The following is a 27,828-nucleotide window of genomic DNA, read 5'->3' on the forward strand; positions in this document are numbered from 1 at the left end:
CTTTGAAGTAAAAATAGACATTTCTGAAAACTAATAAAAAATTTAAAACGGCAATTTAAAAAAAAAATGTTTTGATTAAATGAAAATACTAAAATGGTTTCGTCCGTAGAAATTTTATTGAATATTAGTTACAAAATTATCAAATTATTTTCAATATTACTTAATATGAAGTTGGTAGTATGATACATTCCCTTAACAAGTACTTTTTTTTTATGTATAATATAAAATATGATTAACATTACAGCAGAGGCGGATATTTTATTCTCTGAAATTTAATTTTTACAAGTAGGCAGTTAATATATTCTTAGATCTAAATGAGAAATGTTTAAATAAATAAAAAGAAATCAAACTAATCATTAATGTCTTGTCTTTGCGTTTGTTTTGTGTGAAATGTGATCATCAAAGAAATGTTCCTGAAAACATACGTCCTCTTGCGTCCACTGCACGGATCTTAATGATCTTCAACTCCACCACATTTCAAAATAACTTTCTGTTTAAAAAAAGTTTGACAAAATGAGATAAAAATGAATTTTTCACCTCTCGTTTCTTTCGGGGCAGAAATGCATCTCTTCCGAGCTCTTCTATGTTCAAGTGGTCGTCGTCTTCGGAAAAAAGGACTATGAATGGCTGAGAAACTATTTCGGACGCGTCCGTTACCTCGGGCCCTCTGATGGACACGCCCACTAAATGATGTTGTTCGGCTTCTCCTAGAGAAGGGGAGAAAACTTCAGGATGTTGAAAATGCCTGCGACAGCACTTTAAATTAATACACTATTGTGTGATAAAAATTAAATAAACTAATAGATCATTCCATAAATAAATTCTGAAAAAACTAAAATTGTGTATAGTCAGAGAGAATCTGAATGTGTATACAGTTTCAAAACTCTATCACGTCAAGAAAGGAGAGAAAATTCCATGACAAAGGAAAAGCTAAATGACGTTGCAATAATTATGACATTCTATTAATTATATACGCTGAAAATTCCGCAGCAAAATACATCAGAAAGGAAAATAAACTATGTGTATCGAATTCGAGATTATAAAAATTAATAATCGCCAGATTTAATTAAATTTATAGTTTTTATTGAAATATTGTAAAAAAAAGAGTTAAATAGTATTATTTTAGACTGTCACTATCCTTATAAAAGATAATAAAATGATTATCTTGGTGTTTAATTATTTCGTAACTCAACCCTAGCTAAATTTCCAATCCTCATTATTATATCTTTTGCATTGCTATTGAATGATAATAAAAAAATTATATAAATATTCATTAAATAATATAGATGATAAAATAATAAAATAATAATTGCCCCCAATCCTAATGATCACAAATTTCTTAATTAGGATTATTTTAAGTAATCAAATATGGCAAATAAATAAAATTAAATTTATGTGTAATATCTTTCTTTAAAAAGTTGCATTATACATTTTTTGTTTTCGGTTTTTAAATAGTTTTAAAGTTTTTTATCTTGAAATTGCTATGCCGTATAACCTACAATTCAGCGATCATATTATGTAAAAGTACGTTAAATATAATATGCAAGTAGTACTATTTATTCAACTATTGCATATACTATTCAGAAAAGGAATAATAATATATATATAAGTCAAAGTTAAGTACCACACTTTTACTTGTGTACTAAAAACTAGAAAAAATAATTTTTTGAATCATTTTATGGTTTTGCTTTGATTATGGGTATCAAAGCAAAACCATAAAATGATAAGAAATGAGGGAGAGTGGATCATGGTAGGAATTCTAGAGAGTTTTTTTATTATTATTATTTTATAAAATCAACATATATGTTTAGAAACTTTTGAAAAAATTACATTTTATTGTTCATCAGTGATGTTTATAATGATACAACTGAAGTTGTTTCCTTTTTTAAATTAAAAGAATTGATTGGAAAGTAAAACTTCATTGCTTTTTCGTAAGCAAGATTAACACTATAAGACTACTCTTGAAACAAGGATAAACGTGTACAATGTATACGTCTTCATTTGATCGCGTAAAATGATTTATCGATTCTATTCAGGTCCACAGCAAATTGAGGGTACAAATAATCACAGTAAAGGCACTCTACATCCCCAACTAAATTTTCTCAGCTGGAGAATATAAGCGTTTTCATCGATTCCAGATCCCACTCTCCTCGATCAGTCTTCCTTTTACACGTCAGAAAAGTTTTCGTTAATCTGTGTGAAAAAAAAGTACGACCAAAAAAATAGGATAGAATGATTACTATCTCACCACATCACACAAAGACAAAAAATTTCCCAACAATGTTTTATTGGAGGATTAATAGAAATTGTTTATTAGTTTCATAATGAAAGTATTTATAAAGTAAATGAATCACTAGGATTTCAGTTTTTTTATAACATATTTAAAGTTACAAAGGAGAGTAAGTACGTATAAAATATTTCTATTCAGCCACAAACTGCAACAATACAAATACTGTTACAAATCTGAAATGTTGTTTACCAGCAATGTTAGTTCAATCACTGGATCAGCTCTGTTGGATGCTGATCGGGTGCCGAGTCAGTGATCCCAGAGCTTGGCGACCATTTGGAGACAAAATAGATGATACTGGAATCTTCCAGAATTTAGGTGATAGAGCCAATAGGAACTGAGATATTCCTGATTGTTCGAGAACCTTTTCTGCCCACCTCCGGAAATTATAGAAGGCCGTCAGTCTCAAGCCGAAGACAGTCGTGAACAGAGTCGTGGAAAAAGACGGAGAAATAGTTGGATCAGCCCAGCGAAACGCAAGCGTGGGGTGGAGCTGAAGCAATTGCTGAATTGGGCTGGGGGCCTAGTCTTTGAATTTATTGTAGAAACAGATCGAGTCGAATGAGGTAGCCAGTCGTGTAGTAATGAAGCGGCAGTTGGATACAGCTAAAGCGAGAAGACAATGGAGAATTACAGGCGTTTCGAGAGACTGTAGAGAATAGCTACGAAGATTCCCTCCTCCTGCTGAATTCTGTCTGGCCTCTTTGGGTGCTGCGGTTGTTATTACTACCGGTTACTACTTGTGGGCTACGTTTGTTGTAGTGTGCTGCTGTGAATTGTGTGTGTTCGTCTCTGCTGTGTATTTGTCGTCTTCTGTGTCTTCGTGTTTAATAAACGTCGTCGTTCGTTACTAAAAAACTGATTCTTTATCGACCAACAAATTAATAAGAACCCGGAATTTCCGTAACAATATATTCTTATTTTTCTACACTTATTGAAATACTTATTTTTTTAAAAAAAATACTTTAAACAAGCTAAACGATTCAATGAAAATGGCTGTTGCTTCCATAGAGTCTTCATTTCTATATTTATCACTATCTGCCACTCTAAGTGAACCAGCATTTCATCTTCCTCGCCACTTTCTGTCTTGTCCTATTCTATCACTTTGAGTAAATTCGAATTTTAATCACATTCATATTACATTTTAATTTTTAATTAATGTTTAGGAATATATGTTATTTGCTCTTTAAGCTGGTTTAATCTCTTTATTATTTTGTTTTCACGATCTCACGTTGTTATATTTTTGTTATGCATCCGGATTTTTTATTTAAAAAAGTTTCTTTATAATATACTAAGAAAAGACAATTTTATTTTAATTTATTTTTTAACTTTTGATATATATCATAATTCATTATCACAAATATTATAAATTCTGGAAATACTTTTTTTTTCCCCAAATTCAACACCAGATGGTTCCTCTGTTATGGAATTAAAATTTATCGATTAATAGATTATTTAATTCTAAAATGAATTAAAAAACACATTTTAATCGAAAACAATTGTACATATTTTCAGGATTCTCGCACGTCAAGAAATGTCTATAACACCAGGAGTAAAAAAAAAAAAATCGACTCTAAAATGCCATTTATATAAACATGAAAGAAATGAAGTTAGGAAAATGATCTCTAAGCACTAGCTGCAAGAGAATTTTATCTTCAATCTACCTTCCAAACAGGCAATAATGCTATCCGTGATGTCCAGCGTCTGCCAGATGCCTGACTGCAGTCTGGCCAGCGGGATGGTCTCTACTTTCGGTCGGAGTGGCCTGCTCAAATCAAGAATGTCCAGCTCCATTTGAGACTTCTTTTGATCCAGGCGAGAGCTGTGTTTGTAAGAGCTCTTAGACTGAAGATGGAAGTCCACTCTTTCCACGTACTCGGTCGGATGGACACCGGTCAAGTTGAAGACCAGAATGTCATCAGTACCTAATCTTCCTGAGGAAAAAAAGAAGCATAAAGCATTGAATTCACGCAAAACAATAAACTTTTAATGCAGCGCCTCTGTCTTATTTTATATACTAATATTTCTGTCCCAACTTTGCTCACAATACGCAATCTAGTCGATAAAAAATAACACCATTTTCGTGTTATTGCATTTCTAGATAACGAAACAAAAACCAAATCTAATAAAATTCATTTTAAACTCTTAATTTGCACTTGCAGTTTTCTCTTCACGTTGGAGAAAGATAATGTTGATTGCAATCGGATCGGAGCAATGGATCGGGCTACGATGATGATTTGATAAAAATAACTTTAATCAAAAATTAGGTTAAGTAAAAAGATTAAATAAATGGATCTTTTTTATAACCCATCTTTTTGTGATCAAACAAATTGAATCTTTCTAAACAAAAATGGAAAAACTTTATTGATGAATAGTCAATTCGCCACTGGGGAATCTCGTTTAAAATCACTGTAAGGAACACCAGGCATAATAATTCAGTACATAAAGGCGTGTCTATGAAAGAGTATTATATGCTATATGTTATCAAAAAAGCTGCAAAATGATACATTATGTATAGAGTATCATCTGATGAAAGCTTGAGCTAAAATGAATGTTGACGATTCATAATCAGGGATGCTTTAAGTTAACGACTTGTACTAATACCCTCTTTTATTTCCGAAGAATTTAATTAACTAAAGTTTGAAAATATCATCTTATATGTTTAATCTGTGAACTAATTTTTATTTATTTATCTAGTCACATTTTGCAGTTTTAGGGATCAATTCTACTTAAGCATTCAACCAGGCAGATTTCCTATGAATCGATTTGTTTCGAAATTTGACGAAAATTTTAAAAAAAGCAATGTAGATCACAAATTAAACTCCATTTGTTCTAATTCAAATCTTTTTTAAGTTATTGTACTAAGATAAAAAGAAATTCAAGGCATGATGCAAAGAAAAAATTTGTTTCTTAGACTCATGTAGGTTTGAAACAAGAAAGACGTCATAATGAGGTCGTTTTTTTTTTTTTTCTTACGAATACAGTTTTATCATTTTGGGTACTTCGAATATGTCCTGCCTGGAAAGACACTAGTTTTTATTAAAGTGGTAAGGCTAAGTGTAACCAATTTAACAAATAGTCTCTATTGGGACGTGGGTTTCCTCTAACGTAAGATTGAAAAACGAAAATCATTTTCCAGTAGATACCCTTCCCCCCCCCCCCTTCCCACTTTCAGATTTCTATCGGAATGTTTTGAGATAAGAGGGCCATTTCAAGGTCAAATTAAGACGATGCAGCTCTTTTCTCCTCCCCGATTTCCAAAACCAAATTTTATTTATTGATCTAAATTTAATCTTTATATAAATAGTTTTAAATAACAAATTTTTACATATTGAAATAGCGAACCATTTAATCTCGGGTCAGTTTCGAAATAGTTGTTTTCAGTACATTGGGTATAAAAAAATATGCATGAAAATTTAAAGGTAATTTTAAATAAGGCAATAAGAAAGTGGGAAAAAAAATTACCCATTCTAAATCATATTTAATTACAAGGCAGACATTTTTTTAATCATAAAGTACCATATTTTTAGAATTATTAAGTAATATAAAATTTGCAAATGATAATTAATTCCAAAACTTAAATAATATTTTATTTTAATTTGGATAAATTCAATTACACGGCCTTTATGGCTACATGAAAGCACAAAATTAAATAATTTTGAATATATCGCAAACAAAACTAAATGTATAAATTCAGAGGGATCGAGAGTTCCTCTAAAACTGTCTAGTCTATAGACAACTGCCTACTTTGCCTATTTAATAATCCGACATTGGGCCAGTGCATCTACTATTTTTTATGTGCAAAAAAAAAAAACTGTTAGAAATAATAATATCCAACATTCGTGTCAAATTGCAAGAATTCGGTGGCAAGTTTTGGATATCCCACCATATTGCTATATATTTAATAAGCTAAAATTTTCATCTATTTAGATCCATAAAAAATTATCCATCAATTAAAAAACTTTGAACGACGTCGAGTGGGCTGATGGCGTCTTACGAGACCAGGATTTTCAAATTGATCCAGCGCTTGAGCAAATGTATTAACATGAATGGCAGTTATGTCGAAAAGTAGTAAAATGGCTAATATTTTCATTTCCGTATCATATACGATGCATTGCATTTATTATTATTTTTTATTATTAATAAGTAATTCACAAACTCATGTGCATTACCTGTTGACACCCCCTCATCATATGCATTTAACCCCTGCTGCTTTTTTGGTTTCTTGTACTTGACTTCTTTTTATTCTTTTATGCCAGCTTAAATATCTGTAATCTAATCCAAAATTTGAATTTAAAAACAATTCCGTTAGATAATATGTGAATCGAAAAATGTTTAATAGTGTTTAAACCATATGTATATGCCATTGAGATTACATTTAAAAAAACTTTCTTTTCATCAAAAAAAATTATCATCAGAAAATAACATTTGAAAATGGAATAGGGACAAAAAAATGTTGTGCTTCAAATCGAATAATAAGAAAGAACAAAAATATGTCGACGTGGATAGACTACAAAAATTTTCTTCGCTTGAAAACTATAATCAAGTACCCAACTAACCAAAGAAACTATTTCGCTGTTGCCAATAAATTATCATGAAACATATGCTTGCTAATTTATTCTAATATCTTATTTCTTATCTAATCGAATTTATTTAGATTAAATTTTCTTAGCAATCACTTCGGATGTAAAGGCAATGCAGTCAGGTCAAAGAACACGATACTGCTCCTAGCCAACTCCGTAGTATTTTCAACTACTGTTCAGATGTTGCCAGCCATGAAGTCTTAACCGTAGTGTCATTCAATACTGAGCGAGGATATGTCCACAGAGGATAAAAATGTAGTTAGAAAAACATTAAAATTGATTTGAATTTTATTACAATAGTAAATATTCTTATAAATTGTTTGAAAATATTTTCAAAAATTAATCATATGGAAATTTGTCATATGGAAATGAAATTAAAGTTGTCAAAAAGAAAAATTTTTAAATTTTGAGATGGTAAAAGAATAATTCTGATGCAATACTTCTAAATTGTTGCTAATAAACCTAAAATTTAGAAAAAGTTTTAATGAATTAAAGTTATAACTGAAACTTTGAAAAATTGTTTTTTAAAGAGTACTTACAACTTAAAAAGGAAGCTACAACATAAAAGTAAGCAAGACAAATTTCAATTTTTTTAATCCCTTAGGTTTTTTAAATTTTCTGATGAGATAACGAGTGAATGAAAGTATTTCATTTTAATTTATATAGATTATATATTGTCCAATGTTCATTTTTATTTTTAAGTAGTTACTCATAATTAAAGCTGGCATTTTCTATCTCTATTTGGTGCCTTTAATCACATTTTTATTCTCTATAGAATTGCATTTTGTTACACGGGACAACATTTTCCCTCTGCATGTACACATAATCTTTACACATAGCTAGTATTTTTTATCAATTTTTAGATTTCATAAACTGTAAAAAAAATTTGTATTGCTACATCTCCTCTTCATTTTGTATGGTCACTTGTTGTTAGGTCATTGAAATTTAGGTGATTTTTGACTTGTTAGGTCATTGAAATTTGTCAAAATTGCGTTTTTAAGAAAATAAACTGTCTAATTGAGTCAATGCAATATATTAGATCGGATTTTAAGATATAAATGCAATACGTGACTATTTCAAATCAAAGATTTTTATATCGAAGATTTTTTTAATATAAAAAGTAAAAAATTCAAAATAACCTAAAATTTTTGTGTGTACGGAAATCTACATAAAGTGTGAAATTTCCTCCGGCTTTAATAGACCGAAATGAAATATCCAATCCATTTGCGATTTACTTGGAAATTTATATTTTTCGACATACTCGAAGCATCCTTTAAAAATGTTTCCTTTCACAGTACCAATGAGTTTCCAAATCAAAAACTAAAGTACGTAAATATTAGTTAAAGTGTATTTATTGCCATACTTAATTAAAATATATTTCAAAAATGAAAATATTAATAACTTCCACGGAAAAACCAAATTAGAAATAAATATTAAGTTAATAATCAAAGAATCAAAAAGAAAGATTAACTGAATCCGGCCCGAAGACTTTTTCAAGGGTCACCCTCAGGCAAGGATTCAAACCAGGGATTTTTTCTGTGAGGGGTCTGACTTTCGTCCAACAAACTGACCCCTCGTGACCCGAAAATCCCAGAAAATTGAGGGATTTTTTTAGATGGTTTATTAATAACAAATTTGAAGATTTAAAGTTTGAAAATTCATTCACTAAATTCATAATTCTAGATCTTATCAAATTCAAACTTAATATAGGAAAAAACGATTTACTATTTAAAACTAAAAGTAATTTAATTAAAGAATACTGTGTAGTGAGATTTTTGGATATTTGCTTCGAAAACCTAAAATTGCCTAAAGTTATGCACAACAATAAAGAATTTTTTCCTTTAAAGGATAATGCAATAGCTTCAATAGCATTTAGTTATTCAGCAACTTTAAGAAAAAGAATCTGTAACTATAATTACTATAGCAAAAATTTAAATAAGATAGACAAGACAGACTGTAATTGTAATAAAGATTTTTATAAAGATTATATAGATGCTGACAAAGGACATATTATAACAGGGAATTTAAAAATTATAGATTCTAACTCTTTAAGAGATTTAATGGAAAGGGGCACGAAATTTAGATTAAGAGAAAAAGTTAACATTAAAAAAATCTTAATTTCTATCGGACAAGATACGGATATTTTTATTTCCAAATTATCTAGGAAATACCATTGGCCTCCAGAAGGTTTCAGAGAATGGAAAGTAAGGATTTTAGAAGACATTAAAACAAAATTTAATGCAGACAACGTTAGAACTAAAGAACGAGGAATTTATTTCAACAAAGCTTTGAAAAAAGAAATAAAAAATTTAAAAGAGAGGTTTGTTATTACAGTAATAGATAAATCGACAAATAATTTCGGTTTAATTTGTAAATATTATTATAAAAAACTTCTAACTAATGAATATAACTCTAATTCAACTTACAAATTAATTAACACCGGGAAAAAAGAATTGGATAAAAGGATGCTAGCTTTCGCTAAAAAAATTAAAATAAAAACTTGCTCTTTAAACTACCCTTACCTCTTCCCAACAATAAAATTTCATAAAAAACCAATAAATTTTAGATTCGTGACTTGTAGCACAGGCAGTTACAATTACTATACGGGAAAACATTTCTTCAAATACTTAAAAATTGTCCTAAACAAAATTAAAGAGGAAGATAATTTTATTATCAATAGTAACAAAGATATTTTGGACTTTCTAAAAGATAACAATATTAATAAGCTTAATACTTATGATTTTGAAAATTTATACACTAATCTACCTCATGAAAAGTTAATAGATGTCTGTACTAATATATATGAAGAATATTTAAATAGAGATATTATTACAAAAACTAATTGGTTAGAGTTATGTAAATTTAATATTAAAGAAAACTATGTTTTTAACGGAATAAATTTTTATAAACAAGAAAAAGGAATTCCAATGGGAACAGCTTTTTCAAGTGCGTTAGCCAATATTTTCCTACATTATTATGAAAAAGAAATAATTAAACTTAACTTAATAATAGGCTGGAGATATATTGATGACTTAATTTTGTTAAATGTGGATAATCCTAATGATATTATTAATTGTTACCCAAAAGAATTAGTTTTAACTCAAACAAACGAAAATCAACTTAAAGCTAATTATTTAGATTTAAATATAGAAATTGTTAATGGAAAAACTTTGATAGGTATTTATGATAAAAGGGATGAATTTAACTTTAAAATAATTAAACTTAGTAACTACCATTCTAATTTAAACTCTAAAATTTTCAAAAATTTGATATTTTCACAATTTAACAGAATTAAAAAAATTTGCAATAATAAAAGCTCTTATATCTTAGCAACAAACAATCTCATTAAAAATTTAACTATTAACGAATTTCCCAAAAACTTTTGCAATTTAGAAGTTTTGATAAGAGAGGGTCTGTTTAATTTCTGACTTCCTCCGGTTGGTTAGCTTTGAGTTCTATTTCAATAGATGGCGCTTCAAGTTTGATGACGATACATTATGACGAAACGTGGGAGGCGGATATAGCTGTAAACGTGGAAAAATTAAATCTTAGTTTAGTTCAACGAAATACATCTACAATAGCACGTTTTAACATCAAGTAGTTTTCTTCAGATTTGTACTTTCATTTTGTAAGTATTTTGCCTTGTGTTTATATTACTTTTTTGGTTCTTTTTTCATGTATTTTGTGGTTTGATTTGCTGTGGTCTTATTTGGTTTGTTTTTTTACTAGTGTTTTTACTTGTTTTAATCTTGTGATACTAATTTATCTCTAAAACCTCAATTTTCTGGGATTTTCGGGTCACGAGGGGTCTGTTTGTTGGACGAAAGTCAGACCCCTCACAGAAAAAATCCCTGGTTTGAATCCTTGCCTGAGGGTGACCCTTGAAAAAGTCTTCGGGCCGGATTCAGTTAATCTTTCTTTTTGATTCTTTGATTATTAACTTAATATTTATTTCTAATTTGGTTAAGTTCATTTGTGTTTTAGTTGTAGCAGCATTGGCGCTCTCTAAATACAATGTATATTTTATTATTATATATATTCAGAAAAATTATATAGGTGTTTTTGCACATTGTTTATTTATGGATTGATAGTTTCTTCCACGGAAAAATATACATTTTTTTTAATTACTTATCTTATCAGTTAAAAGTTTGATTAAATCGATCAATAAAACCTAATTTCAGAACAACAATTGATATAATTCAACATTGAAAGTAATAAAAGATATTAAATTAAATTTTATGTATATTTTTGATCTACGGAAAATGTCACATCAAATTAATTAAAAATCAATTGCTGTTTCTACTTTCTCCCAAGTATTCGCTTAGTGATCTCCCCAATGCTTGACTCGCTTGAAAGTGTTACATTACTTGATTCATTCATTTCGTAGACATCCTCTACCATCTATTGATTGCACCGTAGCCGTTGGCAAGTGATAAAAGATTTTATATTCACGAAATCAAAAGAAAAATATGATACAAATCCAATATTTGAATAAATATTCGACGAGCCAAAACAAGAAAAACGTCCAATTTGTTAGACAAGACGAATGCCTTTCCACTCAGTGATTAGTGGCAGAGAATTCCTCCGACGAATACAATTTTTGTCTCTGGGCTCCGAGCAAATCCGTATTTATTTACGGAGATCTTCTTTCATTGTTTGGTGGGTCGTGGGCGTGTCCCGCACCCCGGGTCAGTCGAGGAAAGTTATGAGCTGTCAGGAGCAGGGGGATCTGCTGTTGATGCTGATGGAACGGATGACGAACGACCGAGAGACTTCCAGCGGATAAACAGGGTCAACGGATGGACAAAGTGGACCTTCAGTGTCCCTTTTCGTGTTGAGAAGAATGGGATGGAAGGAACTCAGACCCAAGAGAAGTTATTAGGAAAAAATTTGTTTTTAAGAGATCTTGGCTGGGACGTCATAAATGCATCAAATGCACTGATTGTAACAACTTAAACATTAAAGTGATAAAAAAAGAAAAATAATAATCAAGTATAGAATTTCTATTTTTAATTTTCGATATTTGTGAATTTTTAAGCTATTCATTAGCAAAATATAATTAAAAGTTTCATCAACACAGGAACATTGAGAAAGTTCTCACTAACTCCATTTACACTGAATAAGGATTCAAATTTCAATAAACTTTTATACACTAGTTAAGATTATTTTATTATATGATAGAGAATTTTTTTTTTATTTTAAATATATTGTTGTTTAAAAGTATGATTCTGCCTGTTTTTTTTACTCAACAGAATAAAAATGAAAGCAAAAAAAAAAAAAAAAAAAAAAAACCCCTTTTATATATGAATGAGTTTTAATAAACTAAATAAAAATTCAAGAAGCTACCGTTACTAAATGTTGTTTGTAAAACATCTGCGTTTTGTTTTTCAAAGGACTCAACAATTATTTTAGTCTTCAATAATTGTGTCTGTTAAAAGACAATATAACTTTTTTTATAAACAGCAGTAGAAAAAATTTAGAACAATACAGAAGAGATGTAAGAACTTTTGGGGGAAAGGAGAAAGCACGTAATAATTATCCTAAGTGGTTTTTCTTGGTTTCAAGTTTAAAATCTATATAATAGTGTATATAACGCTATACTCTATGAAATAAACTCCCAGCCTTTGATGCTTGTTCGATTGCGCCATTACATTTTCTGTATGAAACTATCTAAATTATCTGAAATTACTTATTATGTTTTTATTTCATTGGAATTTGTAGCAAACTCTATCAACGAACTTGGAGAAGATGTTCAGCTAGAATGGTAAAGTAATTGACTATCATTTGTATGATGTATTTGTAGCCAAGGACAATTGAATAAGGCAAATATTTTTCTCACCATTGTTCTTACTAGGATATTATAGCCATTTACAATAGGTACAATTATTTTGAATAATTCTGCTTAAAAGAGTTGGATTAACCATGAATAACAATGAGCTTCTGACATTTCTCTGCATTTCCAACTGATTTTATTTTTCTAAAATATTACTGGTAATGTTAGAAAAAATAATTCATGTATCGAATTATCAGATAAATTGAATTAATAATTGATTATTTCTGCTCGATTGCTTAATGCCTCACATCAAAAGTCTTTCGGATTAGTTCGAAGGCAAACGTCACTTTCAATGAATTCTGTTTTAAGTCACACATATGGCACATTTCCTTATTAAAATCAGTTTCTGACTGTTCCAGCTATCCACTATTTTATTTTATCATCTGAAAAAAATTTGGTTTTTAATAAGATGAGAATTTTCGGTTGTCGTCAAATATTGTTAAGGATAATGCATTACATTTTGTTTCCGAAATGATATTTCTGTTACAATAGCATCTGAAATGTTATGAAAAAGTTTTAAAGATGTTTTTTTTATCAAAAATAACAACGTCAACGGTATAAAATAAAAGGTGGCAAAGAATCTACCAAAGATGATCCACGATCTGATAAATCATCCATTTCAATTAATAATCAAAATATCGATAAAGTTAGAAAATTAGTGCTTGGTGATCGCCGTTTGATAATAAGAGACATTATTGAACAAGTTTCTATATCCTTCGGATCTTGTCAAGAAATTTTAAAAGTTCTTTTAGAGTTGAAAAGCATCACTTCTCGAGTTATTCCAGGAACTTTAAATTTGTTCAAAAAATAACAAAGACCTCACATGGTTCGAGTGGTATTTTATTCAGCCGATTCCTTTCTAAAACCTTTTATTTTCGATGATAAAATTTGTTTTTATACAGAAACAACTCGACAATTAAAAGAATGGCTCTTTAAAAGCAAAGCAAAACAGAAAAGGTCACGACAAAATCACTCGAAAAATCAAGGTTATGTTGACTTCTTTCTTTGATTGTCGTGATGTTGTGCATTTTAAATTTTTATCAAAAGGTCAGATAGTCAATAAAGATTTTTATTTTAATATTTTGCGACATTTGCATGAAGCAATTTGCCGAAAACGGCCTGAAATGTGGCATGAAAATTCATGGATTCTGTATCATGATAATACGCTTTCTAGCAGTGCAATTGTTAGTAATGAATTTCTAAAACAAATATTTAACATTAACATATATAGATCTACAATCTTCGTATTCACCTGCCATGGTACCCTGTGATTTTTTTTTCTTATGGTCCCTCGTAGTCCCTGTTTTGCGTCAATCAATTTGATAAATGAAAACCGAATACCGAAGGAGTCTTTCACAAAGCGACTTTTCGTCTTGATGCTTTAAAAAAATAACAACATGACATGATGATTTTTAAAAAAGCCAGCAGTTGTACTTTGCAATTGGGGAATATTACTTCAAAGGAGATGAAATAAATAATAACCAAAAAAATTGATGTCATTTATTTTATGTCACCATTCTGACTATCTTTTCGTAATAAAAATATTAAACTTAACAGTACGCGCTTTTCTTATTGGTTGTTAGAACAACAGTACATCTTAGTTAGGATTGAAATATATTTTAGAGTTTTAGTAATTAATCTGAACTGATTCGAATTGGAACATTGTATTTTTAATAGATATTCAATACTTGCTATTTTTTATTAAAATAATGTAAATAATGTTAAAGCATGATAAATGAAGAGCATTTTCTAGCTTAGATAGCTTCCCGTGTCCTGTGGCTTAGTTAGCAATTTTTATCATCAGCAAAATAGAGTCATTGCACAAATTCTAGACCATTGAAGCCTCTATATCAAATTAAAAATATTAATAGCATCACAATATTTTAGTTGCCGAATTTTTTAAGTACTTTTTGAATTACCTTAAACTCTGAGAAACAACGAATCTATCTTGTACTGTTTATCTTTAACTAGTTACTTATATATTATTACTCACGTTTTATTATCATTATTACTCATTTTTTATATACTATGTTCTAGCAATTCTAATATTATTTTAATTTTTTTTCTATGATATTTTCTGCAATTTAGGTAATTATTTAGTTTTCCAGATAAAAAAAAATGTTTCAAAGGTGAAACAAAATGCAAATTACATAGGAAGCAAGTCAATTAGGAACATCAAGGAAAGTATTTTACGAGTATTTTTGTTTTGTTCACATGATGCCTACGAAAAGTTAATGAACATGCAGAATTACGCTATAAATATGTACAAATGACACTCTTTACTGGTGCCTTTGAAGCACGATTTATTTTATCTGACCAATTCGCAATCATCCCATATACAATGAGCAATTATTACAGATTTACATTATTAAATGCCTGCCGCGATTTTTATGTGCAGAATAACTGAAAATATCATCATGGTAAAATACCAGATAATAGGAGCTTAAGTGCACTACGCATATGAGATTAATTATTATTAAATACCTTTTAATGTAAGATCATATAAAACAAATTCATGTAAAATAAGAGAAAACATTTTATATTTTACTAGCCGCCTTTGGCGACCAGCCGTTTCGCCAATCTTAATGTTCGTTAAAATTTTAATAATTAAATATTTTATGCAATTCCTATTTTAATAGCTTCTTCATCAAAATATTTTAAAACTTCAAATTTTGATAGTCATATAATTCTCTCATAATATTATAAACGCCTTCAGTCATAACGTAATATGTATCTCTGTAATTTTATGTTAGTTCTCGTAGAATTTATACTATAAATTAAAGTGTAAAGGATTAATCTGCAATTAATATAATAATATTTTTTACTGAAACAAAGTAATTTTTTGTAATATGATTACTGAAAACAGTCACTGAGCGTTTAAACTTTATGGGCGCTAAAGAATATCTTTCCTAATTTATGTAATATTTCAAGAATTTGTCAACAAAATATTCTCAGATTCATTATGACCAGAACGATTAATTAACAATGTCTAACACTAACAAACACTAAGAAAATAAAATGAATCGTTTAAAATAATGGGTTGAAAACAGGTTAGAAAAAACTAAAAAAAACGATGTACTTAAAACTATAAGCGTATACAAAAAATATATAACTAACATAAATACAATTTAATTACAAAAACATGCAACTAACCTAAAAATAATTTAAATCATCCGTTGATAATGGTTGTCATGTCAACAATCAGAACACAATGCGCATGCGTTACGGTAGTTACGGTAACGCAAATGCGTGAGTTTTTCTACACCAGTTGGGGTAACGCTATGCAGATTAGAAATTTTTAATTTTCTTTATTCTGTTTTATTTTAATTCAAAAGTACTTAAGAATGAATCTGAAAGATCGATTCATTAACAATGTTTAATTTTAAATGCATGAAACATTAAGAAAATAAATAGAATCGTTTCAAATAATCAGCCGAAAAATCTTAAGCCTAGCCTCATGACTGTTGGGGAAAAAAACTGAAGCCGTACTAATTTGGCGGTGGGGAAAATGAAAAGATTTTTTTGGCGGGAAAGTTAGTTTTTAATTAATAATTAAAATTCTAATTAAAAATTCAAAAAAAAGGGCTATCCTATCTTTTAAGTTAGATCAAACTGCACACGGTGTGCAAATTTGATTAAAATCGGTTATGCAGTTTAGGAGTCCATCGCGGACAAACAACGTGACACGTAATTTATATATATTAAGATTTATTTTTTTATTTCTAAAAGTTTGATATGTAATTAAGAAAACTTTTGATCTAAATGGTTTTTAGAAAGTTTTAAGCTCCTTCTTTTCCAAGCTACTTAATCAAATGATAAATTTAAGGAATCAAAACTTCAAGAACTATTTTTTTACTTAGATTCTTACTACTGCATTATTATTTTTTTTTTTTTTTTTTTTGCATGATTATTTGAGCTTTAAAAGGTACTCGTCAGATCATTATATCTCAGATATGTTCTTAAAGAAGTTCTCGTATCGAAGTATTTAAAATTTGATAAGCTTTCTAATGGGAATGCTCTCAATACATCTTATCATAAATTTGTCGATAATGATGGACTTCCGTGTATGTGTAATATTAAACAGAAACTTCCTTCACTGAATCGAGTATTATTTTTTTATATTATGCATAACTTTAGTAGATTTATTTTTGGCTTTTATTTTATTTCTAATAATATCAATAAAAATATCACGGAAAATGAGTTACATAAATAGAATTCACCGAAACAAATAAAATATTTTTTTTTCTTATATTAACGAGATTTCTTTGCTGTGCGTTATTTTTTCATATGTTTACTGAAATCTGTAGAGATAATTTTAAATTGACATTTTTTTTTATGCTAATGGGATCTTTTTGTTTTCCTTTGAGAATGGAATCTGCATTTTCTAGTCCTAGTAGTGATCAGTCCTTGATGATTTCAACTACCAAACCATAGATAATTGATCTAAACAATATAAATAAGATTTAGAATTTAATAAATTTTTCTGACAAAAAAAGTAATTTTATAAACGAGGAAATGAGGAATTTGTCATTTAACTTTCGCATGCTTTGTATCAAGAAAGTTACTTTGATCGTCTGTATCAAATGGGGGGGGGGGATATTCAAATTAATCCAGTAATAGCTTTTGCGGGTTCTGTTTTCTCTGTCTTCTCTTTCAAACATTTATAAAGTCAAAGAATATCTAAATAAAATCCAAATATCTGAAGATTGCTAAACACCGACAAATTTCATAGGATTTTTTCATGGTCCGTAAGATCTCAAATACGTACTGAAAGCTCTATAGATAATTTTAAATAGTTTTTTTTTTTTTTTTCATTTTTATACTTTAAAAAAATGTGTTTTTTCGTTGGAATATTATAGACGGAAATAAGTAAATTTAAAAATAAAAATGAGTAATTTAGATTCTTACTTCTTCTTTAAAGAATGGTTTTGCCTTAAACATTAAAAATCGAACTTTGAATAGAGATAACTCATGTGACATCACAATATCATGGTAAATGTACGTTCAACGGTCCTTAATAAATGCGCGAGCATCATTTATTCTGGGAGTGTCTTTGTCCTTTTAAACTTCTTTCCCATTTTAAATTTCTTCAATGAAAAATTATGTATTATCTTTTCGGATATACAATAATATGAAAGAGAAAAATCATAGTCTAACAAATTTTGTTTGTCTCTTCATTAATCAATCCCATGTTTGGATTTCCAATTAGATTGGAAATTTCTGCAGATGATTTTTTAAACCTTTCTTCGCTTCCTCCTTAACTTTTTCCTTTCTTAACCTTTTCTTCCTCTCTTAAACCTTTCGTGCGCTTCTTTCTTTTAAGTCTAACTGCAATAACTTTGACTAACACATTAATATACACGATTATGTAAAAAAATTTAATTAAATAAATTACTTATTGAAACATGACCAATAAAATTTAAATAATTATTCTAGACTGGTGATCTGGGCGTCCCGGGTTGGGGTCCTGGTTCAGGCATGGTTGTTCTTCCCCTGTGTTCTATCTGTGAGGTGTGTGAATGAGCCCCCCCCCCCTCTATAAAAAGGGGTTGTGCAAGCGAATGCATGTGTGTCATCTTCATTTGAGCTAAAAGTCAGACTTCTGCCCTCGGGTGCTCAGAGGTCTTTACCCTCAGAAGCTACTGCACCCCTCTTTCCGTGGCAACGAGGACGCGACATCATCATCAATTACTCTAGAAATTTAAAAAAGATGAATTATTTCAATATTAATGGAAAATCATTTTAAAAATGAAAAATAATGAGAACTAATAAATAGTCTTAAAACTTAAATTTCGGATACATAAAAACCAAAAAGTGTAGGAAAAGGAAAAAATGTGTATTGACCAAATTTGACTAAGGGTATCTTATAAAAAAATTTTAAAGTGCAACTATTTTCTTTTTTGTAAATTAATTGTACAGTTATTTCGTACAAAGATTTTTGATCCTTTTATTTTATTTTCTGAGCATTTTTGCATTTTACAGTACCTGCTTATATCCATTAGGTAAAAAGTTAAAGCGCGTTTCAACCTTTTTGAAAAATTCTGCATATTTCTTTTAAATTGCACTTTTTTTCCTTTAAAAATTTCCATCAAAATTTTTGCTGTATTTACTTTGCGTTTATACAAAACAACAAATAATGAGCACATCTTTTCTAGAGATAAATGCATTTATTTCAATAATTTCCAGTTATTCGTAATTATTCGTAACGCATCTTAATTTCAATTCTGTTTGGTAATAAATTCAAATCGTCTGATTTTAATTTGAAGAGATGCTTTTGAGATACTCCCAATTTTCCTTTACTTATAAGCTACTTAAATTTTTCTGTTATAATTTTACGCAACTTGAAAATTAAGGGAGATATTTAATGTTCAATTAAGTCTGTCAATGCTACCTGCGAACCATTAATATCATATATATCTACTATCCATAGATAAAACCAGAGGTAATCAAGTTGCGCTCATTATGTCAATAACATATAAATTTCGCAATTAGAACAACATGAAACGTTTCCTGAAAAACTCAGTAGCATATATTATTTCAATTCAGAATGAAGGCATTTCCACTTGCGAATTCAAACCTTCCCAGCTCCAAACAAACGCGATCAGCAAGAGGGAAACATTGAATAGATGCTGATTTGCCTGAATCAAACGGCAGGCCAGGCGTGCGGTAATGAAATAATCCAATAGGCCTCTAATTTTAGGGCAAACACTTCTGCGTCATCGATTCCGAGGCCGGAATAATAGCAACTTGAATTGCAAGTGGGTAGTAATTAGTGCCTAAACCATTTCAAATGGAAATATAACGTTAATCGGATTGGAAAATTATGCAGCGGCGTGTCATGTATTGAAACACACACCATCGGGAGCTGTAACGAATACATGTCAGGAGTTGAAATCTGCTCATTATTCAACTTTAATTGAACTATTGGATTCATCTGCAGACAAAAGAATGGAAGCGTTATTACAGTTTTCACAATATATTTTATGCTTTTCAAAATATGATCATTAGTTTTAAATGAAGGCATTTTTATTCAAATTAACATATACGTGATTTAAAACTGAGGGGCATGTCGTCTAAATTAGCGCTATTTTTCAAAGAACGGAATAAAATCTATCTATAAATCGAATCTATTTAAATAATAAATCTTTCTTTAAATGCTTTTAAAAACGTCTTTATTTTTATATATTCGGTTATTAGATCATTTTTTTCTGTTTCTAAAAAGGGAAAATCAATTTTTAGCAGTTTTGGATAATTTAAATACATTTTGATACTTCAATATACATTTCGAAATCTTTATAATCTTCTTTAATGAACAATTTTTATATATTTTTATTTAGCTTGAATCGTTTGATATTAATAAACAATGGAATTTGTGTAACCCATGTTTCGCTTAATCCCTTTTTAAAAGGATTAAAATTTTCAAATTTTTGAAAAATTTCAAATTTTTAATTTTTAAATATTATTGAATGAAATTATATTATTTTAATAGCTTCGTAATTTAATCATCAGTTAATCGATTATTATTCTATTTTTGATTTCACACGAGTAACCCAATCTGGTGGCACAGAGAGAAAAAATTAAGTTAAAATTTCATAAAGCTATGATAATAAATAATAAACTAATACTAAAAACTAGACGATATTTAAAATAAAAATCATCTTCTTTTTAATGTACCAAAATGAAGTTTTAAAAACTATTTTTAATAATTTTATTAAATCTTTACAAATATCAGCTTGAATTTAATCTAGATGTTATTCTCATTTTTATTCATTTTTAATTGTTATTTGCATTTAATTGTTATTTCGATAGCATTTTCAAAAAAACAATTGATTTTAGTTAGTTTTACTAAATGACCGCACTAATTAAATTTTGAAGTTCATTGTATAACTAACGATAAGACAAAAGATGTGAAATCATAGCTGGAAAGACAAAAACCAGTTATGTATTAGAATACATGCATAATTACGGTTACCATTGGACTCTGGTAGGAAAGCTCAATGTCAAATCGGTATTCGAAACCCGATTCTTCTGAAATTCTGACGTTCAAGCAACCCATCGCCGTCCGCTGATAGTCTTTCCAGTAATTTTTATAAAAATGAATCCTTTTTCTGTTTTTGAAATTCAAGAGCATTGAAAATTTTAAGTACCATAATAAAAGAACCCTTTCCACATTGTTATATCCATATATAGTTGTTGTTTTTTTTATCTAAAGTAATGATCTACTTCACAATAATGCAGACTATTTCATAAGCAAACTTTCGACGAATTGTATTCGTAAAGCAAGAAAGAAATATAAATAAATTTTAAATTAATAAAATTAATTTGAATCTAATAATAAAGGTGTGGGTACAATGCATGTGTGCCCTATAAAAATACACAAGTGCACGATTTTTTTTATTTTATTTATTTATTTATTTATTTATTTTTTTTTTGTTTAATCAATAAATAGAAACTCTATTTAAATGTTACGAAAATTACGAAAAATATTCAATTGTATACAAAAGCTCCGATGGTGAGTAGTTTCACAAATTAACGTTATATTTTTATGAGCATGAGTCCTTTCAACTAGTCATTGAGTTTGTTGTTTACCATTAGTCTTTCAGATTAAAGCTCAAATTTTTGATTAAATGGCAAGCGGCTGTAAGCCGCGAAGGCCTAGTGGTAAGGTCTCAGCTTCGGCGCTTTAGAGTTTCAGGTTCGAAACCCGATTTCACCGAAGAAATGTCGTGCAACCTGGCCTGGTGCACGTTAAATCCGTCGGGGCCAAACATCCTTCCGCTGGTATGGAGTGGAAGTTTGGAGAAGGGGTGTCACCTCAGGTATCGTCCTTGTCATCTGGCCACGGTCTAAAATTACGAGGTCAGTCCCGAAATAGCCCTCGTGTTGCTTTAAATGTAACTGAACTAAATGGATATAATAAGCACAATGCATAGAAATTATATGCATAGTATAATTAACAAAACAATCAAGACTTCTGAAATATTATGAGTTAATGTCTATCAATATTTGACACTTAAAAATTATTGGGGAAAGAATTAGGAACAAACAAATTATATTAAAATTTTTCTTTTGCGATAATTTCGGCTAACAAGCATCCTACTAAAGACAGGTATATTTTGAAAGAAAAAAATATATTTTCATCCATTTCATTTCATTCGTCGTTCCGATTCATTTTAATGCTATTTTCATACGCAATAAGGTAAAACCGAATTTGATGACTTTTTTTTAGGAATTTCTAGACTTATACAAATGGAAAATTTATTTCTAAATTAATATATATATATATATATATATATATATATATATATATATATATATATATATATATATCATTCAATAGCTAACTTTAAAAAATTGGACTTTTGGAAAAAATTGGAATATTTTATTGTTAGATAGCTGAATTTTTTTAATTTGTTTTGATTATATCTTGTGTGCTGATTTCAAATATGAAAACATTTTTTTTTTTTTTTACATTAGTTCTACTTTTTGAGAATTAATGTAATTGAATTGTAAAATATTTAAAACTTTAAAAACAAAATCATTTCTCAAACAGAAAAATGAGAAAAGAAGAAAAAAAAGAAAGAAAGGGCGAATTTCAGTATTTATCTTCATTAAAAAATGTGTATGATAAATTTAAAAAATAATATGACACCGCAGCTTTGGTCATAGAAAAGACTGGACTTACAAAAAATCACTGGGTGATTTTTGTGAATTTAAAACGATTAATTATCCCTTTATTTGACAAAAAGGCAAGATGAGCTACCATTACGTTTTTTCGCCCGTGAGACAACAGAACCATATGGATATTGGATAAGGTGAAGAAAATTGAACAACTAGAGAAAACATAGTTGCTGGAGAAAGAAATGCCATTTGTAAACCCTTAAGGAGATAAAGTGGAGTGCGATTTTCTCTGGTGCATACAAAGCCGGCATTAAACGAATAGCTTCATAGAAACTATTGATCTGAATAGTTCTTTAGTTTAGTTTAGTATATTAAAGTCCCGTTTTAAAGCAACGTTACGGTTATTTTGGGACGGACTTCGTAATTCTGAATTATGGCCAGATGAAGAGGACGACACCTGAGCCGGCATTCCCTCTCCAAACTTTCACACCACACCAGCGAGAGGATGTTTGACCCCGATGGATTTAGCGTGCTCCAATCCCGCTTACACGACGGTTATTCGGTGGAATCAGATCTCGAGCCTTAAATCATCCGGTGTCGAAGCCGAGACCTTACCACCAGGACACTGCAGCCCCAATTTTTGCTTTGGATATATAGTGCAAAAAAATACCAAGAATAGGAATAAAAAATTTAAATCTGCAATTTTTTTGGTGACCAAATTAGATAGCTCATAAATGATACTCATGTATGGATCCATGAATCAGAGAGAAGGAAAATTGTGGATCTCTTTTTTCCTTTATTATTAAAAAAATGTTGGTCAACCACAAAACAAAGAAAAAATTTAATTTCCTTAACAACAAGCTTCAAAGGTTCAGAAACCTTTGCTGTAGTTTAAACTTATTCATTATTCTCACAACCATTCAGACAGTTTTGCTAAAAGTGAATGATTATAAACGAATGGAGATAAATAATTTTCAGCTGGTCCTAAAAACAATGGAGAACAAATAGCATGTAATATGTTTATATAATGGCAAATTGCTGCTGAAATCAACAAAAAAATTGCGTAGACGAAAGTCCTGAAAGAAATATAGCCTTAGGGGTTGAACAAAATATATGTCCCTTTTATTTTTATTTGATTATTCTTATTTCTGCCTTTTAATTCTGCTGGGTAACGGTGGCCTGGTGATAAGGCCTCGTCTTCAGAACCGGAGGATTTCAGGTTCGAAACCCAATTCCCCTGAAGAAACGTCGTGTTAGTGGGTCTGGTGCACGTTAGATCCGTCAGAACCTAACGTCCTCCTGCTGGCGTGATGTGGCAGTTTGGAGAGGGGCGTGCTAGCTCAGGTGCTCTCATCATCTGATCGCGGTTCGAAATGATGAGATCTGTCCCAAAATAGCCCTAGTGTTGCTTTCAAACGGAACGTTAAAATAACTAGACTAAACTTTAATTCAGCTATTTTTTGATTCACAGGAATTCTGTACGTTTTTTTTTTCTCAATTAATTAAAATTCTTTACAAAATTTATTCAAGGAAGTTCTTTTTTATTATTTAATGTCCGTAATCTAAGCATGTTGCTTAGTTCTAAAAATTTTGGCAATACAAGTAGGGAAAAAAAATGAACGATTTCACGAGGACATAAAGAAAATTGAGGACCCATACAAGCCTAGATTTATTGTAGAAATCTGCTAAAAACTTCGAAAATGGAAATTTTTTGTAAAGGTGAAATAAAAGAAGCTTTCTGGGAGGGTAGAATATCTTTTTCTTTAGTACTTGCTTAAATTTTCGCATTAGAAATTTTTAATTAAATTATTATAGTTTTATAGGAGCATTTCTGTGTTTTTCATTTAATTTAAATGATTTACTTAACTTATAAGGAAAAGTACCTTTACGCTATACGTTATAATTTATATTTGATACTATAATTTAATATACGCTAAACACTATTTAATGTGTTAATTTAAATAACACTACTATCGCATTTTGCAAACTAGAACTAATATGCAAAAATTTAAATGATATTTGCTTTCAACAGAAGAAATATACATAAAATTAGTTTTAAAAAATTCCCGCCATCATAATACCTGTTGATCTGTATAATTTACGTATTTTTAAAACGTCATTGAGAAAATTTTCTTACTTTATTCATTTCTTTTATCTCATACGAATACATACCCGGAAAAATGCATTTTCCTGGAATAGAGCTATCACACTAAGAATTGATATTTTCGAGTTAAACATTAGTAGATTGATCGAAATGATCATTTTTACATTGCTTTAAGACAAATTATACTAAGAAAAGTACAGAATGTAAAATCCAGCTCCATGAGAAACTTTAATATACCGGAGTTTGTATTTACTACAAGAAATAAAGTTGATTAAATAAAATAAATTATGCGATAAGAATTCCATCCCAAATTAATCAAGGCATATAGGTCATCGGAGCAAACAGCAATCTTTTTTCCTACCATCAGCACTTTAGCAAGAGAAATAGAAGAACCTTGTTACTATTACTTGTGAAATTTAATAATGTAATCAAAACTGTATCTCAATAGATGACAATAAAGAGAATTTTTATTTATCGTTTAGTTCAAAATTTATTTATTTTATTAAATTCTATTCCATTCTGTTGTTATTCGAATATGATTTTATTTACTGTTTAAGATATTTCTCATTTAAAGATTTTACTACGAAAACTAGCGATCTTAGATCACGACATAGACCATAAAAAAAGAACAGTATACCCTTGATAGGTTAATTACGGAAGAAAAGTAACACGTTTTCAAACAATGATGATATTTCAAGCTAGACGAATGAGATTTTGTTATCGTATTCTTGATAGATTAAAATTCATTGCTAATACAGGTTGTTATAAAAATAATGGAAACACCAGTGAATAAAAGTGACATTTTAAAATGCGATTCGCTAACATGAAAATATTATTCTAATATCCCGCTACCAGTTTTTTTAATATAAAATTTATATATAATGGTGGTTTGAGGTAGTATTAATGAAGATGAATACGTCTTGGGTTTTTATCAAAAGCCTAAAATTTCAAACCTTACAAACTTTCAGAGAGACCAAATTGTAGGAGCCCAACTAACTAAAACAACTGTGATTGAAACATCCGAGCTTGGGAGGAGGGGGGGGGGGGTAAAAGATTAGCTAGAAGTATAGTGTATTAAATTATGACAGTGTACTACACATTGTGGGGCAACACAAGCCCAGCAATACAAAATAGTGAATGGAAGGAGAAGCTAAATGAAAGAGACCAACGAGTATTGAAACGGATTGTAATATCTAAAAAAAAAAAAAACAATGGCAGAGCTCAATCAACATTTGATTTGACCAGTGTCAATAATGACAGATAGGAGGCACCTTCATAAATTGAACATTTACGACAGAGCAGCTATTCCCTAGCCAATTGTCACAGATGTTCGCTCCAAGTGGAATCATAACCACAAAACCTGGTCAAGTGATAAGTGGATGACAGTTATATGATCAGATGAACCATCTTTCACACTATTCGCCACAAAAGGATGAGTACACGTTTGGAGGACACCTGCGCAAGAGCATGATCGTGATTGTCTCCTTCGAACTGTCAGGCATGGAACTGGATGTGTCCTGATATGGGCAGCCATGTCGTGGTTTTCTGCTGGCGCAATCGTAATCCTGAAAGGAAGGATCACTGGGTAGAAGTATAGAGAAGTTTTACCACACCACATTCATCCTATGATGCAAACTTTGTTTCCTGCAGGAGATTGAATTTTTCAAGATGATAATGCTTCTAGTCTTGCAGCGAGACCTGCCCAATCGTTGTTTGATGAACACGAGAATGAAATGAAGCATTATCTTGGCTAGCACAGTTCACCGACTCAATATAATTGAGCCGTTATGATTTATTTTAGAGCGTTCAGTCAGATATATATACCCTCCACCGGCACATCTCTCCCGGAATTTTCAAAATATATACTTGAAATGGTACAATATTCATCTAAATAGTAGTAACCTTAATATAAGAAAAATGTTCAAATTAAGTAATAAAATAAATTCTTACTACAAGTGAAACCTAGAAAAATATATTTTTCAGTATTTGTCTGAAAAAAAAATGAAGGAAATATGAAAGAAGAAGACAAGACCAAAAAGCAAAAGGTTTCTGTAAAGTTTTGAAATTCTATATTATTAATTCAATAATTCCTTATTAAATACAAACATGTTATATATATATTATTAATTCAATAATTCCATATTAAATACAAACATGTTTTATATATATATATATATATACAAGATGTCCATTCGAATCGAATCCCAAGACTTAATTTCTAAACAGTTAGTATTAGACATACACATCTAATAGTAAAAAAATAATCTAAATAAAGTAAAGATTTATATTTTATGCAGATAATCAATAAATGTTCTAATGAATAATGAATTTTATATTGTTATATATAGTTCACTCCTATGATTCATATTTAGTAAAATATTCTTGGGACACAAACGTTTTAAGTACAAAAAAAGGTCTACCCTAGTGAGACTAAAACTGAGTGAGTTTTAAAAATGTGAATATTAATATCTTATAAAAAAGCGATATCTTATAGATGAAACGAGGGGAGAAAGCTACAAATCATTATTAACTTTCTGTGAAATGGAGTGAGTTCTAAATCATTTTAGTTTTTATGAATTTCTTATCAAACCCTTAACTGCCCTTCTGTCTTAATCCTCATTGTAAATGTAGGTCGTGCATATTCCTCACATAATCGAAATTCAATGACATTTTGTCTAGTCTTATTCGATAAACACAAATGTTTAAATCTAAAAGCTTTTTGATATTTTTACAACCAAAAAGGACCGGAAAAGTCCTAATTTAAAGAGTTTCTAAGAGACGTATACGTAAAAAAGCATATATTTTGAAAGAGCGGGAAAAGTCCTGTACGATGACATTATTTTCATGAGGATATCTTGAATTAAAGCTCAGCTACAAGTGTCCAAGTCTAGGCGGAATGCAAAATCTTTAATGTCGAATGATGTAAATATTATTCTAACTACAACCTAAAACTTGCTTATTCCACTGACTTTCTAATAAGCTATATATAAATTATATGAGAGATCTATTTCAGGACAAATTTAGTATTTTCTTTGTACTGAAATCGACAGCAGTCTTAGAAATGGACATTCACCAGAAATTCTGTAAATAAAAGGACTATGAATATAAGCAAATCCACCGATCTGAATTTTCGATTTGAATGCGTGTGTCGGTTTGTTTTCTTTGTGCTTATAAACTTACTAATAATACTTTGTTTTTTATTTGAGTTAACTTTAATTAATTACTAAAACAGTAGGTTTAATATGGACAGGAAATTTAAAGCAGGAACAACGACTTCTCGCGGATTTTCCTTTTTGTCGAACATCGAACGTATTCAATATTAGAAATTTTGACGTGAATTCGATTTTATATTTCGCCAAGGTTTCGGCGTTCGTATCTAGGCAAATCCAGGTATCCTGAT

At 29.7% G+C, this 27,828-nt stretch overlaps 1 protein-coding gene across 1 annotated transcript in view; it reads right to left on the reverse strand.

The window, feature by feature from the left end:
• LOC129965860 (bone morphogenetic protein 3-like) overlaps positions 1–27,828 on the reverse strand; it is a 49,874-nt gene that overhangs the window by 12,800 nt on the left and 9,246 nt on the right. Inside the window, exons 2-3 of the mRNA XM_056080103.1 lie at positions 3,952–4,221; positions 538–707 (exon numbers count right to left, since the gene is read on the reverse strand). Of these exons, the coding sequence (XP_055936078.1) occupies positions 538–707; positions 3,952–4,221 (440 nt within the window). The remainder of the gene's footprint in view (positions 1–537; positions 708–3,951; positions 4,222–27,828) is intronic.

The sequence above is a fragment of the Argiope bruennichi genome, chromosome 1 (assembly GCF_947563725.1).
Source record: "Argiope bruennichi chromosome 1, qqArgBrue1.1, whole genome shotgun sequence".
NCBI classification, from domain to species: Eukaryota; Metazoa; Arthropoda; class Arachnida; order Araneae; family Araneidae; genus Argiope; species Argiope bruennichi.